This window comes from Onychostoma macrolepis, chromosome 23 (assembly GCF_012432095.1).
Source record: "Onychostoma macrolepis isolate SWU-2019 chromosome 23, ASM1243209v1, whole genome shotgun sequence".
Taxonomy (NCBI): domain Eukaryota; kingdom Metazoa; phylum Chordata; class Actinopteri; order Cypriniformes; family Cyprinidae; genus Onychostoma; species Onychostoma macrolepis.
The window spans coordinates 135,001-151,410 of NC_081177.1; the positions used below are offsets into that span (position 1 = coordinate 135,001).

The 16,410-nt window shown below is 40.2% G+C and overlaps 1 protein-coding gene across 3 annotated transcripts in view; it reads left to right on the forward strand.

The window, feature by feature from the left end:
- corin (corin, serine peptidase) overlaps positions 1-13,777 on the forward strand; it is a 40,705-nt gene extending 26,928 nt beyond the window's left edge. For all 3 annotated transcript variants that reach the window (XM_058762518.1, XM_058762517.1, XM_058762519.1), the window contains exons 19-23: positions 1,755-1,804; positions 2,129-2,303; positions 4,059-4,330; positions 9,252-9,385; positions 11,899-13,777. In XM_058762518.1, the coding sequence (XP_058618501.1) occupies positions 1,755-1,804; positions 2,129-2,303; positions 4,059-4,330; positions 9,252-9,385; positions 11,899-12,081 (814 nt within the window). In that variant the 3' untranslated portion in view covers positions 12,082-13,777. The remainder of the gene's footprint in view (positions 1-1,754; positions 1,805-2,128; positions 2,304-4,058; positions 4,331-9,251; positions 9,386-11,898) is intronic.
- Positions 13,778-16,410: the final 2,633 nt, after the last annotated feature.

Consider the following 16,410-nt stretch of genomic DNA (forward strand, 5'->3'; position numbering starts at 1 on the left):
GGCTTTTGTTGACACTGATTGGATTTTTACTAGTACAGCCCTTTATTATTTTAACTGAGTTCATCGATTGAATTATATATATATATATATATATATATATATATATATATATATATATAATTTTTTAAATGCCCCTGGACATCAGTTTACAGGTTTGTTTCTGATGCTGTCAATGTTGTTTTTGGTTTTGGTTACATTAAAAACTGCAGTTAGCTCAAAAGCTGAGGGCACACGACAGGCACTGTTTGGATGAGCATGATGCTTGTATGTTCAATGCATGTCATGTGTGTTTCACTAGCTCCGTTCCGTGGACACCTCTTGTTTGACCCAATTCTGGATATTTCCATCCTAAAACGTGTGATTAATCCGTATCTAAAGCTGTGTCTACACCAAGAGAACCCATTATAATCAGTTGATGCGGTGACTGTCCACACGGGAAGAGGCGAGGCGACCAATACAGTAACCTCCTTCTATTCGAATATTGGAAACATGCCTTGTATGCTTTGAAAGTGAAACCTAAAAACAGCGCATAAGAGAGCGACTGCATGCTTTCATGAGCTTCAGCAAATGCACGCGATCACAGATAGCAGGCTTCCCAGCCGAAACAACCCCCCACGTGAAAATGAAATAATAACGGTGATATAAGATTTTGGCCATATCGCCCATCTAAGTCATTCATCCCACACTATCAACAGGCGCGTCATATAGGCTACACTTCTTGTACTTCGTTTGGGCACCACAAGGTGTCACTGTGGCCTCAAGATTACCCCTTGACTACTCTGGCTCGATTGCTTTTCCTGACGTAAAACACGCCCTCCTCATTACCCTACAGACAAAGAAATGTATAAATAAATAAAAGTGGAAATAAATAAATGTATAAATAAATGAATAAATAAATGTGGAAAAAAATGAAAAAATACATAAATAAGGAAATAAAATTATAAATAATCATTTATTTTTGCTTTTTTACTTTTCTTTGTACATTTATTTATATATTTATTTATTTATTTTTGCTTTTTTACATTTCTTTGTACATTTCTTTATTTCTTTATTTATTTCTAAATATGGCAGGTTTGGTCCTCCATATGTACACACTGGATCGATTTTAATAACTTTAATGCACTTGAATTGTGCAAGAAGCACTAGGAACATACAAGTATTGGATCGGGACTCGGTATCGGCAGATACTCAATATTCAATGACTCTGATCGGGGAGCAAAAAAAACCTGATCGGGACACCCTAGTAAAAGGCCTTTAAATGGCCTTTTCAAGCAAATGTAAATTCAGGTCTGTACAGTAGAGGGCGCCGCTCAAACAAACCTTCAGCTGTGCTGCCGTTCTGGATTACATGAAGAACAGGACGCAGGAGAAGAAAGTTCAACACTACTAACACAAATGTTACATGCGGACAGGAGAGCTGTCAGTCAACACATGGAAAATGGCGTTACTTATTTGAAAAATAATAATAATTCCTTACATTTATATAGCGCTTTTCTAGGCACTCAAAGCGCTTTACATTGTGAGGGTTGTCTCCTCATCCACCACCAGTGATTGCATAATAAACAACTGATAATATTTTGGTCGACCAAGCCTTCTCGTCGACTAACAAATTTTAATCGACTATTAGGGGGCAGCCATAGTGTGTTTTACTGCGCACACACAACAGCAGCAGAAATACAACACGCTCCATGTTAAATAAGTTTGGAAACTCAATCCATGATACGACACTGATCAACATCATTTCTTGTCTGCAGGCAGAGCTGCCCATCGTACAAGAAGATCTCACTGAACTGCACAAGAGACGGTGTGTATGAGTCAAGTCATCTTTATTTATATAGCGCTTTTAACAATACAGATTGTGTCAAAGCACTTAACAGTATCAAATTGGAGGATAGAGTGTCAGTAATGTATAATGATAAGATTAAACACTCAATTTTCAGTTAAAGGCATTTCATTATTGAATTCAGAGATGTCATTGTCTAGCTCAGTTTAGTTTAAATAGTATCTGTGTAATCAAATCGACGATAATCGCAGCATTATCAATAATATGAGCAGCACACACACTCTTCTGCTGGCCATAAGACACTGTTTCGTCCTTCATTCTCTCTGTTTGTCCTCCATGTTTCAGAATGTGGCCGTCGGCCGGCTGCTCGGATGGTGAAGAGGATTCTGGGAGGCCGCACGAGTCGCCCGGGCCGATGGCCATGGCAGTGCTCCCTACAGAGTGAACCCAGCGGACACATCTGCGGCTGTGTGCTCATCAGGAACAAGTGGGCACTAACTGTAGCGCACTGCTTTGAGGGGTGAGAGCACATACACACACTCACACTCACACGCACACACTCTCACTCTCACTCACACACACACACACTCACACGCACACACTCTCACTCACACACACACACACACACACACACACTCACTCACTCACTCACTCACACGTACACGTACACGTACACGTACACACACACACACACACACACACACACACACACACACACACACACACACACACACACACACACACACACACACACACACACGTACACACACACACACACACACACACACACATACATGTACACACACACACACACACACACACACACACACGTACACACACACACACACACACACACGTACACACACTCACACTCGAATGGTTTTCTAACCAGCATGAACTGAATTGATCTGAATAATGACTCTATTGTCTTCTGTAGAGCTGCTGTACAGCTGAAAGTTGTGCAATATTAACACTGCATACAGTGGTGGCCAAAATTATTAGAACACTTGGCATATTTACAGTGTCTTGCGAAAGTATTCATATGCCTTAATTTTTTAATTCACATTTTGTTATGTTAAACTGCTTTAAATTACTTTTTTTCCACATCAGTCTACACTACATACACCATAATGGCAAAGCAAAAAACAGGTTTTTAACATCTTTGCAAATTTATTAAAAAATGAAAAACTTAAATGATTCCATTGCACAAGTATTCGTACCCTTATCCGGGACAGTTGAAATTTAGCTCAGGAGCATTCATAATGCTTCTAGATGTCGCTACACTTTGAGTGAAGTTAACCTGTGGCAAATTCAATTGAATGAGTGTGATTTGGAAAGGCACATGTCTTAATAAAAGGTCTAACAGCTGATAATGCATATCAAAGCAAAAACCAAGCCCTGAGGTCAAAACAACTGCCTGTAGAGCTCAGAAACAGGATTGCGTCGAGACACACATCTGGGGAAGAAGAAATTTCTGCTTCATTGAAGGTTCACAGAAGCATGTAGTCTTCGCTACCCTTAATGGAAGAAGCTTGGAACAACCAGGACTCTTCCTAAAGCTGGCCTCCTGGCCAAATTGAGCAACTGATGTAGAAGGTCTTTGATTAGACTGGTGACCAAGAAGCTGATGGTCACTCTAGTTGAGCTCCATGATCATATGTGGAGATGGAAGAAACCTACAGAAGAACAAACATCACTGCAACACTCCACCGATCTGGGCTTTATGGTGTTGTGTCCAAACTCAATCCTCTTCCAGCCTTCCAACAGGACAATGAGCCTAAGCACACAGCAAGAGTGGCTTAAAGACAACTCTGTGAATGTCCTTGAGTGGCCCAGCCACAGCCTGGGATTGAAGAGGTGAGGAAAAGAATGGCAGATAATTGCCAAATGCTGATGATCAAAGCTTGTCGTATCATATCCAAAAAGACTTGAGGCTGTAAAGGTGCTTCAGCTAAGTACTGAGTTAAGGGTATGAATACTTATGCAATGCACTTATTTACGACTCGCTTCATCTGATATCTGTTGTGCTCAGAGCAACCATCTGCATATTTCATGAACATTATGAAATTAAATTATGTTTTGGAGGCAAAAAAAAGGGTCAATATTTTCAGATCTTTCAGGTGTTCTAATTATTTGAACCACCACTGTATTTTCCTGTTCATTACTGTGAAGCTGCTTTGAATCAATCTGTATTGTATAAAGCACTGTAGAAATAACTATGGCTTGACGAGTCGGTGTAAGTCATGTCAGAATGGCATGTTTTATGTGTGTGCAGGCGTGAGAGTGCAGACGTGTGGAAAGTGGTTCTTGGCATCAGTAATCTGGATCATCCGTCTCCATACATGCAAACGCGGCGCGTCAAAAGCATCGTCGTCCACTCGCGCTACAACCGGGCCGTGGTGGACTACGACATCAGCGTGCTGGAGCTGGAGACCGAGGTGGAGGTGACCAGTTACGTGCGTCCCGTCTGTCTGCCCGGCCGCGGTCAGCTGCCCAAAGCTGACCAGTACTGCCACATCACGGGCTGGGGACACGTGGGGAACAGAAGTGAGCGGAGCACACACACACACACACGTTTGTTTTTGTGAAAAGTGGGGACATCCCATAGGCGTAATGGTTTTTATACTGTACGAACTGTATTTTCTCCTACACCAACCCTACACCTTACTGGAAACTTTCTGCATTTTTACTTTCTCAAAAAAACTCACTCACTGTATGATTTATAAGCCTTTTGAAATATGGGGACATGGGGTAATGTCCTCATAAATCACCTTCTCCTTGTAATACCTGTCATACCCATGTCAATATACAAATTTGTGTGCTCATATGTCACAAAAACATGCACACACACTCTCACACATGCTCACACACACTCTGACACGCTCATACACACGTTCACACACATGCTCACACACATACACACACACACACACACACTCACACACACTTACACACAAAAATCAGATTCCAAAAATTAACTTTTTTGGTTAAAAATGATCCGAAATCAATTTTTGAGCAAGTACATAACCAGCCAGTGTTCAAAACTGTCTCCTTACTTTAGCCCGATTCACAACGGTGAGCTTATAATAATGTTTTCTAATTTGAGTGGTACTGGTAGGAATTTTGCGGGAAATTCAAGCATCTTGCTGTGTCATTACGTCACGCTTGTAAACATTAAGAAGTTTTCCTGGCTAATAGGCTATATGAGGATCCTGCAGGTGGATGATTGTTTATAGCCTTTTCTCACAGCAGCTGGAATAATTAAATTTATCATTTTGATGGCGGATTGATCCAGAAAGGTTTGTGTGTTTATGAAACACGTGTGACTTAAATTAAGTTATATTCCAGTTTTAAATGTGCATCTGATTACAGATAGCCTGGGATTACACAAGATTTGTATTTTAAAGGGGTCATATGATGCTATTTTTAAAGATCATTATTTATGTATTTGGTGTAACAGAATATGTTGACATGCTTTAATGTTCAAAAAACACATTATTTTTCAAATACTGTACATTATTATAGGTCCTCTATGTCCCGCCTCTCTCAAACGTGTCATTTTCTACAAAGCCCCTCTATCCGACAAGCACAGTCTGCTCTGATTGGCCAGTTGACCCAGTGCAATATTTCCACATCGTGACGTAGACATGTGGGGGCGTGTTTTAATGAGGCGTTTTGGCCCGATCTGGATCAGTCTTCTCTTTTAGATAGAAGAAATCCTATTGTGGGTGACTTTGAGCTTTGTAACTCTGTAGATCTTATAAATGCACAAACAGCTACATAACACACTAAAGAAAAGGAAAAATAGGAATCGCATCATATAATTTTTTGGGGGGGTTAAAAGAATTTCTTTATATGAAATTCGAATGGTATGACAATTAGAGATTAGAACAGAAATGAAAATCGACATGCTAATACACACTATATACACATAAGCCCTATTAGGACGGGATTAGTTTTCTAAACTACATTTGAGTTTCGATTCTTATCACCTGACGTCTGCGATTTTCATGTATGAATTCAGACGGGACTAACATCTCTGTGTTTATTACAGAGGCGGAGGGGCTGTTTTGTACATCTGGGCGTTTCAGAGGTCACGCGCGCTGTATGCGTGCATTGCGTAGTCATTCAGATTGATTACCATTAGTATAACAGTTTTACTACAAATACCATGGTGAAGCTATATGGCTAGTATAGCAAAACCATGTTAATGTGTGGTTGCTTTAGTTTTACTTTAGTTATTTATTTGTAGTAAACTCGTGTTTAATTTTCATAAAGGTGCATATGTAATTAAAACATTATGTAATTGAGTGCAGAAATGAACGCGAGTAATTTTACCTGACGCAGATATTACAATAGCCAGTCTGAATGGTTTACGTGATCTGACTCTTGATTTTATTATTGTTTTTAATTTATTTACTTATTTTTTCATTGCCGGGAGGCAAGTATATCAAACATGAGCGCGGTAAGAGCGTCTACGGTAATTCACGTTGGCCAAAACACACAAGGAAACGCGTTGTGAAAAAAAATCTCACCGGCAATCATAGACATCGCATTCGGACGGGATTAGTTTTCTCAGAGGATCACTGAGTTTGCTGAAAAACAGTAGGTAATTTGCTCTGGAATTATTACAGAGGTTGTGTGAGAAAAACACAGACATGGCAGATTCGGACGGGATTAAAATCACCAAGTACGTCTGTGAAACACACATTTCTCTAACGACCCTCTGTAAAAACTAGTCCTGTCCGAATAGGGCTATAGTCACGCAATGGTGTTGTTAACATTATTAATTTGAGAACAAAGTATAACACTAATAATTTGCACGGTTTGATGTAATATGAGCTAAGCGATCGTTAGATTTAATCACAATTGGTAGCACGATTAATTGTAATGCTTTTTTCCTCAGTTGGTCAGAACAAAAGTGGCAGACATGTTAGTTACTTGTTCAGATGACAATACCTGCTGAAAATTCTCATTTAGGTCATACAGTATTGTTCAAAATAATAGCAGTACAATGTGACTAACCAGAATAATCAAGGTTTTTAGTATATTTTTTATTGCTACGTGGCAAACAAGTTACCAGTAGGTGCAGTAGATTCTCAGAAAACAAACAAGACCCATCATTCATGATATGGACCCTCTTAAGGCTGTGCAATTGGGCAATTAGTTGAATTAGTTGAAAGGGGTGTGTTCAAAAAAATAGCAGTGTGGCATTCAATCACTGAGGTCATCAATCTTGTGAAGAAACAGGTGTGAATCAGGTGGCCCCTATTTAAGGATGAAGCCAGCACTTGCTAGACATGCATTTGAAAGCCTGAGGAAAATGGGTCATTCAAGACATTGTTCAGAAGAACAGCGTACTTTGATTAAAAAGTTGATTGGAGAGGGGAAAACCTATAAAGAGGTGCAAAAACTTATAGGCTGTTCAGCTAAAATGATCTCCAATGCCTTAAAATGGAGAGCAAAACCAGAGAAACGTGGAAGAAAACAGAAGACAACCATCAAAATGGATCGAAGAATAACCAGAATGGCAAAGGCTCAGCCAATGATCACCTCCGGGATGATCAAAGACAGTCTGGAGTTACCTGTAAGTACTGTGACAGTTAGAAGACGTCTGTGTGAAGCTAATCTATTTTCAAGAATCCCTCGCAAAGTCCCTCTGTTAAAAAAAAGGCATGTGCAGAAGAGGTTACAATTTGCCAAAGAACACATCAACTGGCCTAAAGAGAAATGGAGGAACATTTTGTGGACTGATGAGAGTAAAATTGTTCTTTCTGGGTCCAAGGGCCACAGGCAGTTTGTGAGACGACCCCCAAACTCTGAATTCAAGCCACAGTACACAGTGAAGACAGTGAAGCATGGTGGTGCAAGCATCATGATACGGGCATGTTTCTCCTACTATGGTGTTGGGCCTATTTATCGCATACCAGGGATCATGGATCAGTTTGCATATGTTAAAATACTTGAAGAGGTCATGTTGCCCTATGCTGAAGAGGACATGCCCTTGAAATGGTTGTTTCAACAAGACAATGACCCCAAACACACTAGTAAATGAGCAAAGTCTTGGTTCCAAACCAACAAAATTAATGTTATGGAGTGGCCAGCCCAATCTCCGGACCTTAATCCAATCGAGAACTTGTGGGGTGATATCAAAAATGCATACAACTAAATATTAGTTTAGTGATTCACAGGATTGCTAAATCCTAGAAACAAAAACATTTGTACAAAATAGTTTTGAGTTTGTACAGTCAAAGGCAGACACTGCTATTTTTTTGAACACACCCCTTTCAACTAATTGCACAATTGCACAGCCTTAAGAGCGTGCATATCATGAATGCTGGGTCTTGTTTGTTTTCTGAGAATCTACTGCACCTACTGGTAACTTGTTTGCCACGTAGCAATAAAAAATATACTAAAAACCTTGATTATTCTGGTTAGTCACATTGTACTGCTATTATTTTGAACAATACTGTACTTCCAAGACATAGAATCTGTGATTCTGAAGTGCAGTGAATATCCACTCCGGTGCTGTGACTGACAGCTACACATACTCCTCAAAACATTAGATTCATCTGCACTGGAGCCGAGCCGGTGCACAACCCATAACTGCAATAATAACTGAAATTGCAGGTTTCAAACGGAGGCAAAGAGGCAAAACTTAAGGACTGCAGCTTTAAGTACTTGTAATTAGATACAATTACATTTTTAAATAATCATAGTCAGACTACTGTTACTTTTTTATTGATTACATGATTACACTTTGAGTAAGTGTTTAATTTTAATTGGTGTTATTTTAAAATGATTTATTTTAATTTGACATTTTAATTATTTAATTATTAGCTTTTCATTAAACTCACTAACCCACTGCAGTTCCTTCACAAACCCGTTTGGTAAGCCTTGATTTAATGTTTAATGCACGTCATGTTGTTAATAATTAATGAAATATATTTTCTTACTCTTTGTATTTTTATATCAATACGGTGCATGATTTCCCTATTTAGATCAGTGTGATAAACGAGTTAGGTCAAAAGTAAACTAAAAGTAGTCTGATTATATTAATCCATTAAATGTGTAATGTAATGGATTACGTTACTAACTACAATTCTTGTCATTTAATTTGGAATCAGTAACAGACTACAATTTGTTAGGAATCTACCCAGCTCTGCTGACAGATGTGTTTGTTGAAGAGTGAGTCTGTCCTACTAGATTAGACTGAAGCTGCCATGTGTTGCCACGAGGGGGCAGAGAAGACCAGCGGAAATATTGTGCTGTTCCACAAAGAGCTTCAGCGCTGTTACTGTTAGACAGCCAGTGCAGCATCTGCTCTTCTGCTTTGACCACTTCAGTCCAAAATAATCAGATCGGTATCAGATTGGTACCAAAGTACAGCACTAAACTGACACTTCACTTTCATGTCTGATCACAGTAGTCAGCGTGTGTATGCGTGTGTGTGTCTCTTCTCCTGCAGTGCCGTTTAAGCTCCAGGAGGGAGAGGTGAGGATCATCTCGGTCTCTCAGTGTCAGTCTTACTTCGACATGAAGACCATCACGTCACGCATGCTCTGTGCCGGATACGAGGCGGGAACCATCGACTCCTGCATGGTGAGTGTGTGTGTGCGTGTGTGAGAGAGAGAGCGAGTGAGTGTGTGTGTGTGTGCGTGTGTATGTGTCAAGTCAAGTCACCTTTATTTATATAGCGCTTTTAACAATACAGATTGTGTCAAAGCACTTAACAGTATCAAATTAGAGGATAGAGTGTCAGTAATGTATAATGATAAGATTAAACACTCCAATTTTCAGTTAAAGGCAGTTCATTATTGAATTTAGAGATGTCATTGTCTAGCTCAGTTCAGTTCTAATAGTATCAAATAAATACTTTTTTTAATAATAAAACTAAAAAATATAACAAAATAACTAAAAATATAATAAAATACCTAACTACATAATACTACTATTGTTAGAACTTGCAACAAAATTAAAATAGAAATATAAACTTTTGAACTGCGGGTTTCGTCTGGTCAGAGGAGAACTGACCCCCGACTGAGCCTGGTTTCTCTCAAGGTTTTTTTCTCCATTCTGTCTCGGAGGGAGTTTTGGTTCCTTGCCGCTGTCGCCTCTGGCTTGCTCAGTTGGGGACACTTAATTTCTAGCGATTATCGCTGATTTGATTGCACAGATACTATTTAAACTAAACTGAGCTAGACAGTGACATCTCTGAATTCAATAATGAAATGCCTTTAACTGAAAATTGAGTGTTTAATCTTATCATTATACATTACTGACACTCTATCCTCCAATTTGATACTGTTAAGTGCTTTGACACAATCTGTATTGTTAAAAGCGCTATATAAATAAAGATGACTTGACTTGACTTGACTATCTGTGTAATCAAGTCGACAATATCGCTGGAAATTGTGTCCCAAACTGAGCAAGCCAGAGGCGACAGTGGCAAGGAACCAAAACTCCCTCCGAGACAGAATGGAGAAAAAAAAACCTTGGGAGAAACCAGGCTCAGTCGGGGGTCAGTTCTCCTCTGACCAGACGAACCAGCAGTTCAATTCCAACCGCAGCCATGTCAGATTGTGTAAAGGACTTATTTAGTTCCCGTGGTCTTGTCCCGATGGCTGTCTAGGTGACGAGGTCTTCACTGGGGATCTGTCTCTGGGGTTCATCTAGGTGTCCTGATCTCCGCTGATGTTCAGGGCTGTAGAGGTCATCATCTCTAGGTGCTGATCCACCATCTGATCTGGATACGGACTGGATCGGGTGGCTACGGTGATCTCTGAATAAGAAAGAAACAGACTAATATTAGCGTAGATGCCATTCTTCTTACGATGTAACGAGTACATCGTGTGTTATGGGAAGTGTTCCCGGTTCCGGTTGATCTAATTAATGCAGCCAAACAACCCTTTAACGGATTTGAATAATAGAAGCGTATTAGTGTGTTATGTGTACGCCAGGCTAAAGAGATGGGTCTTTAATCTAGATTTAAACTGACAGAGTGTGTCTGCCTCCCGAACAGTGTTAGGTAGATTGTTCCAGAGTTTGGGTGCTAAATAGGAAAAGGATCTGCCGCCCGCAGTCGATTTTGATATTCTAGGTATTATCAAACGGCCAGAGTTTTGAGAACGCAGCGGACATGGAGGACTATAATGCGATAAGAGCTCGCGCAAGTACTGAGGAGCTAAACCATTCAGGGCTTTATAAGTAATTAACAAGATTTTAAAATCTATCCGATGTTTGATAGGGAGCCAGTGCAGTGTTGACAGAACCGGGCTAATATGGTCATTCTTCCTGGTTCTAGTAAGAACTCTAGCTGCTGCATTTTGGACCAACTGTAGTTTGTTGATCAAGCGTGCAGAACAACCACCCAATAAAGCATTACAATAGTCTAACCTTGAGGTCATAAACGCATGAATTAACATTTCTGCATTTGACGTTGAGAGCATAGGTCACAATTTAGATATATTTTTGAGATGAAAAAATGCAGTTTTACAGATGCTAGAAACATGGCTTTCAAATGAAAGATTGCTATCAAACAGCACACCTAGGTTCCTGACTGATGAAGAAGAATTGACAGAGCAGCCGTCAAGTGTTAGATAATGTTCTAGGTTATTACATGTGGGGGGTTTAGGTCCGATAATTAACAACTCTGTTTTTTCTGAATTTAGCAGTAAGAAATTACTAGACATCCAGTTTTTTATATCGACTATGCATTCCATTAGTTTCTCAATTTGAGTCATTTCACCGGGCCGCGAAGAAGATATATAGCTGAGTATCATCAGCATAACAGTGAAAGCTAACACCATGTCTCCTGATAATATCTCCCAAGGGTAACATGTAAAGCGTGAAAAGTAATGGCCCTAGTACTGAGCCTTGAGGTACTCCATACTGCACTTGTGATCGATATGATACCTCTTCATTCACTGCTACAAACTGATGGCGGTCAGATAAGCACGATTTGAACCATGCTAAGGTGCTTCCACTAATGCCAACAAAGTTTTCTAGTCTATGTGTGTGTCTGCTCACGTGACATCACGAGTGTGTGTGTGTGTGTGTGTGTGTGTTTGTGCTCACATGACGTTATGTGTGTGTGTGTGTGTGTGTTTCTCCAGGGTGACAGCGGCGGTCCACTGGTCTGTGAGGAGGATGACGGCCGCTGGTCTCTATACGGTTTGACCTCCTGGGGGTCTGTGTGTTTCTCTAAGGTCCTGGGCCCCGGCGTCTACGCCAATGTGACACACTTCACTGAGTGGATCGAGAGACAGATTTACATGCGCACATTTAACCTGCTGTAGGTGAACACACACACACATGCTCATAAACACTCACTCTTGCACACACACTTGTACACACACTCACGCGCACACACAAATACTCTTGCACACACACTCACACTCACGTACACTCACACACTCAGCTGGAGATGAACTGCGCTTGAACAAGGACAAAAAGACGTCTGTGAGCCTGCTACACTGCTCATTCCAAAAAGAGACGATGTGTGTGTGTGTGTGTGTGTGTACACCTGTTTTTCTATTCAGGTGGGGACTTAAACCTGAATACACACAGACTCATGGGGACTCGTGTCACGGGTAAACAAGCTAATAAATCACACAGAATGAAGTTTTCTGAAAATCTAAAAATGCCTGTAGTCTCCTGTAAGGGGTAGGTTTAGGTGTAGGGTTGGTGTAGGACAATAGAATATACGGTCTGTACAGTAGAGAAACCATTACGCCTATGGGATGTCCCCACAAGGATAGCAAACCAGACGTGTGTGTGTGTGTCAGTCGTTTTTGGCGTAAGGCAAGCGTCCATCACATGTCTGGTGTCTCTGTGGCAGTAGCGTCTCAAGCTCTCCAGAGGGCGATGGTGTTTCCTTCAGATTGGTCACAGCAGATGTGTTCATTATCAGACAGCTGCTGGAAACATGTGGACAGTGACATTAACCTGTTCAAGAGATTCTCTTCAGACTCTTGCTCCGCCATGACAGTAGCAAAGCTGAAACACAAACGCACTGTTTGCGCTAATGCCAGATAAAGCAGCCTTTATAGACTCCAGCTGCGTTACATATAGAGTTTCTCATTTCAGAACAAAACAACGCAAGAAACCAAGCTTCTGTAGCGAGAAGCATCAGTGCTCACAAACTACAGAAACAGAGAATCACTTGTTCATTTACTCACTTACACCACTGAAACAGACACTAGTGAGTGTGTGTGTGTGTTAAAGGTGGATAAAAACTGTTTCACACTTCCTGCATCTGCAGCACATCAGAAAAGCAACAGCAATCATCAGTAGATGTTCACTTGCACTGTTTTTGTAGGTGCACTGATTTCTGAGTTCCTGCATTTATAAACAGCCATAATAAATAACACCTTGATTGTCATAAAAATCTATTTACATGAGGAGGGGAATCCGATGAACTCCATGATATGTCAATAATCTACCCAGAATTCAAAGCGCAGCTGTAAAGTGAGCAGAATGTGTGTGTCTGTCACTGTAGACGTCTAGTGTTTTGACTCTCGTGTGAGGATCTCTGCTGATAAACGGCTCGCCGCTCGTGCTGCAGGTGTGTGATTGTGAAACAGGCTTCACTATTTTACACCAGCTCAAAGGGCTCCTGCTGCTCACCTTAGTCTCCTCTCTAGTTCTCTCTGCTGCTATTGGTTGGTTCTGTAAATTGGCGGGACCTTCGAAACCTCTCAACCAATGATATTCTCTGATGGTTTGTGTTGTTGATGCCGTCAGTGTGTTTCTGGGATTCTCTCAATGTTAAACGTGTTTGTGCTTTAGTAATATTGTGCTTCGTATGACTGTGTCACAAGCTTCTGCCTTTAATGCAACATTCCATCTGTTTTCATTTTTTAAAGAATATTTTTCTACTGATTTTGTGCACATAAAGCAGTAAATCTGAACTCTGATGTACTATGTTTTTAATGCTCTGTAAATACAGTTCACATTTGTGTAAAAATGCACATTAAAGATTTCTATCCATTATGTTCACTGGTTGCTTTAGCGATTTGTTGTTCTGTCTGTAATCTGTCTGTCCTCCTGTTTCTGGCTTTACTCTGAGATTTGGTCCACATCACACAAACTTTATTCTTACATATCTCTCTATATAAATATTTTTGTGGTAAAATTAAAAAAAAAAGGAAAGTGAAGTAGTTTTTTAATGGCAGCATTTGAAGACCAAATTTAGAGCAGTTTCAAATAAGATGTATTATTTCATTTATAGATGTATACACACAAATACAGTGTTGTTGGTAATGCATTAGAATTGTCGCAAGTTACGTAATCAAATTACTTTTCTTAAAGTAAATAGTAAAGTACCACACTACTTCTTAATTTAGAAGGAAATATACAGTGGGGCAAAAAAGTATTTAGTCAGCCACCAATTGTGCAAGTTCTCCCACTTAAAAAGATGAGAGAGGCCTGTAATTTTCATCATAGGTATACCTCAACTATGAGAGACAAAATGAGAAAAAAAATCCAGAAAATCACATTGTAGGATTTTTAAAGAATTTATTTGCAAATTATGGTGGAAAATAAGTATTTGGTCAATAACAAAATTTCATCTCAATACTTTGTTATATACCCTTTGTTGGCAATGACAGAGGTCAAACGTGTTCTGTAAGTCTTCACAAGGTTTTCACACACTGTTGCTGGTATTTTGGCCCATTCCTCCATGCAGATCTCCTCTAGAGCAGTAATGTTTTGGGGCTGTCGCTGGGCAACAGCGGGTTGAGATCTGGAGACTGGCTCGGCCCTCCAGGACCTTGAAATGCTTCTTGCGAAGCCACTCCTTCGTTGCCCGGGCGGTGTGTTTGGGATCATTGTCATGCTGAAAGACCCAGCCACGTTTCATCTTCAATGCCCTTGCTGATGGAAGGAGGTTTTCACTCAAAATCTCACGATACATGGCCCCATTCATTCTTTCGTTTACACGGATCAGTCGTCCTGGTCCCTTTGCAGAAAAACAGCCCCAAAGCATGATGTTTCCACCCCCATGCTTCACAGTAGGTACGGTGTTCTTTGGATGCAACTCAGCATTCTTTCTCCTCCAAACACGACAAGTTGAGTTTTTACCAAAAAGTTCTATTTTGGTTTCATCTGACATTCTCCCAATCCTCTTCTGGATCATCCAGATGCTCTCTAGCAGACTTCAGACGGGCCGGACATGTACTGCTTAAGCAGGGGGACACGTCTGGCACTGCAGGATTTGAGTCCCTGGCGGCGCAGTGTGTTACTGATGGTAGTCTTTGTTACTTTGGTCCCAGCTCTCTGCAGGTCATTCACTAGGTCCCCCGTGTGGTTCTGGGATTTTTGCTCACAGTTCTTGTGATCATTTTGACCCCACGGGGTGAGATCTTGCGTGGAGCCCCAGATCGAGGGAGATTATCAGTGGTCTTGTATGTCTTCCATTTTCTAATAATTGCTCCCACAGTTGATTTCTTCACACCAAGCTGCTTACCTATTGCAGATTCAGTCTTCCCAGCCTGGTGCAGGTCTACAATTGTGTTTCTGGTGTCCTTTGACAGCTCTTTGGTCTTGGCCATGGTGGAGTTTGGAGTTGGACTGTTTGAGGTTGTGGACAGGTGTCTTTTATACTGATAACGAGTTCAAACAGATGCCATTAATACAGGTAACGAGTGGAGGACAGAGGAGCCTCTTAAAGAAGAAGTTACAGGTCTGTGAGAGCCAGAAATCTTGCTTGTTTGTAGGTGACCAAATACTTATTTTACCGAGGAATTTACAGATTAATTCTTTAAAAATCCTACAATGTGATTTTCTGTATATTTTTTTCTCATTTTGTCTCTCATAGTTGAGGTATACCTATGATGAAAATTACAGGCCTCTCTCATCTTTTTAAGTGGGAGAACTTGCACAATTGGTGGCTGACTAAATACTTTTTTGCCCCACTGTAAGTTACTTTTTCAAATAAGTAACACCAGGTACTGTGTTTCTCATGTATTGACTGACAGCTCCGGTGTTGCCATGTTGAGAGAAATCAGGAGTAAGAACATGATCTTACTGTAGTTCTAGACTAAATATCAACATGTATTTACTCATCTCACCTGCACAAAAACACATTCAGTATTCCACAAAATGAATTAAAAAGTGTGAAATGCAAGCTCAGAATACTCAGACATAGTCACTGTCACTACTGGTAAGCTACTATAGTATAAAATAGAAACTTACATTTTTCTGTAAAGCTGCTCTGCAACAATTTGTATCGTGAAAAGCGCTATGCATATAAACGTGAATTAAATTCAACTGAATATGACACAAACCTGCAATAATTAAATATGTAAAATAACACAAATATTATTTATGTATTTAATCCCACTTTATTAAACAGCGTCTTTGCTGCTGACATTTGATCATCCAATTCAACCATATGAATAAGCAGAAATGACTTTAGATAAACATAACATTAGTGTTTCTTTTTTTTTTCTTTTCTGAACAGTGTTGAACTTTCTTCTCCTGTGTCCTATTCTTCATGCAATTCAGAACAGTAGCACAAGGTTTGTTTGAGCTGTGCGTGAATTTACATTTTTCACTACAATTTGCATTTACATTACATTTACAATTTACATCACTTTTGGTGTGAAAGGGCTTTTACATTTGCC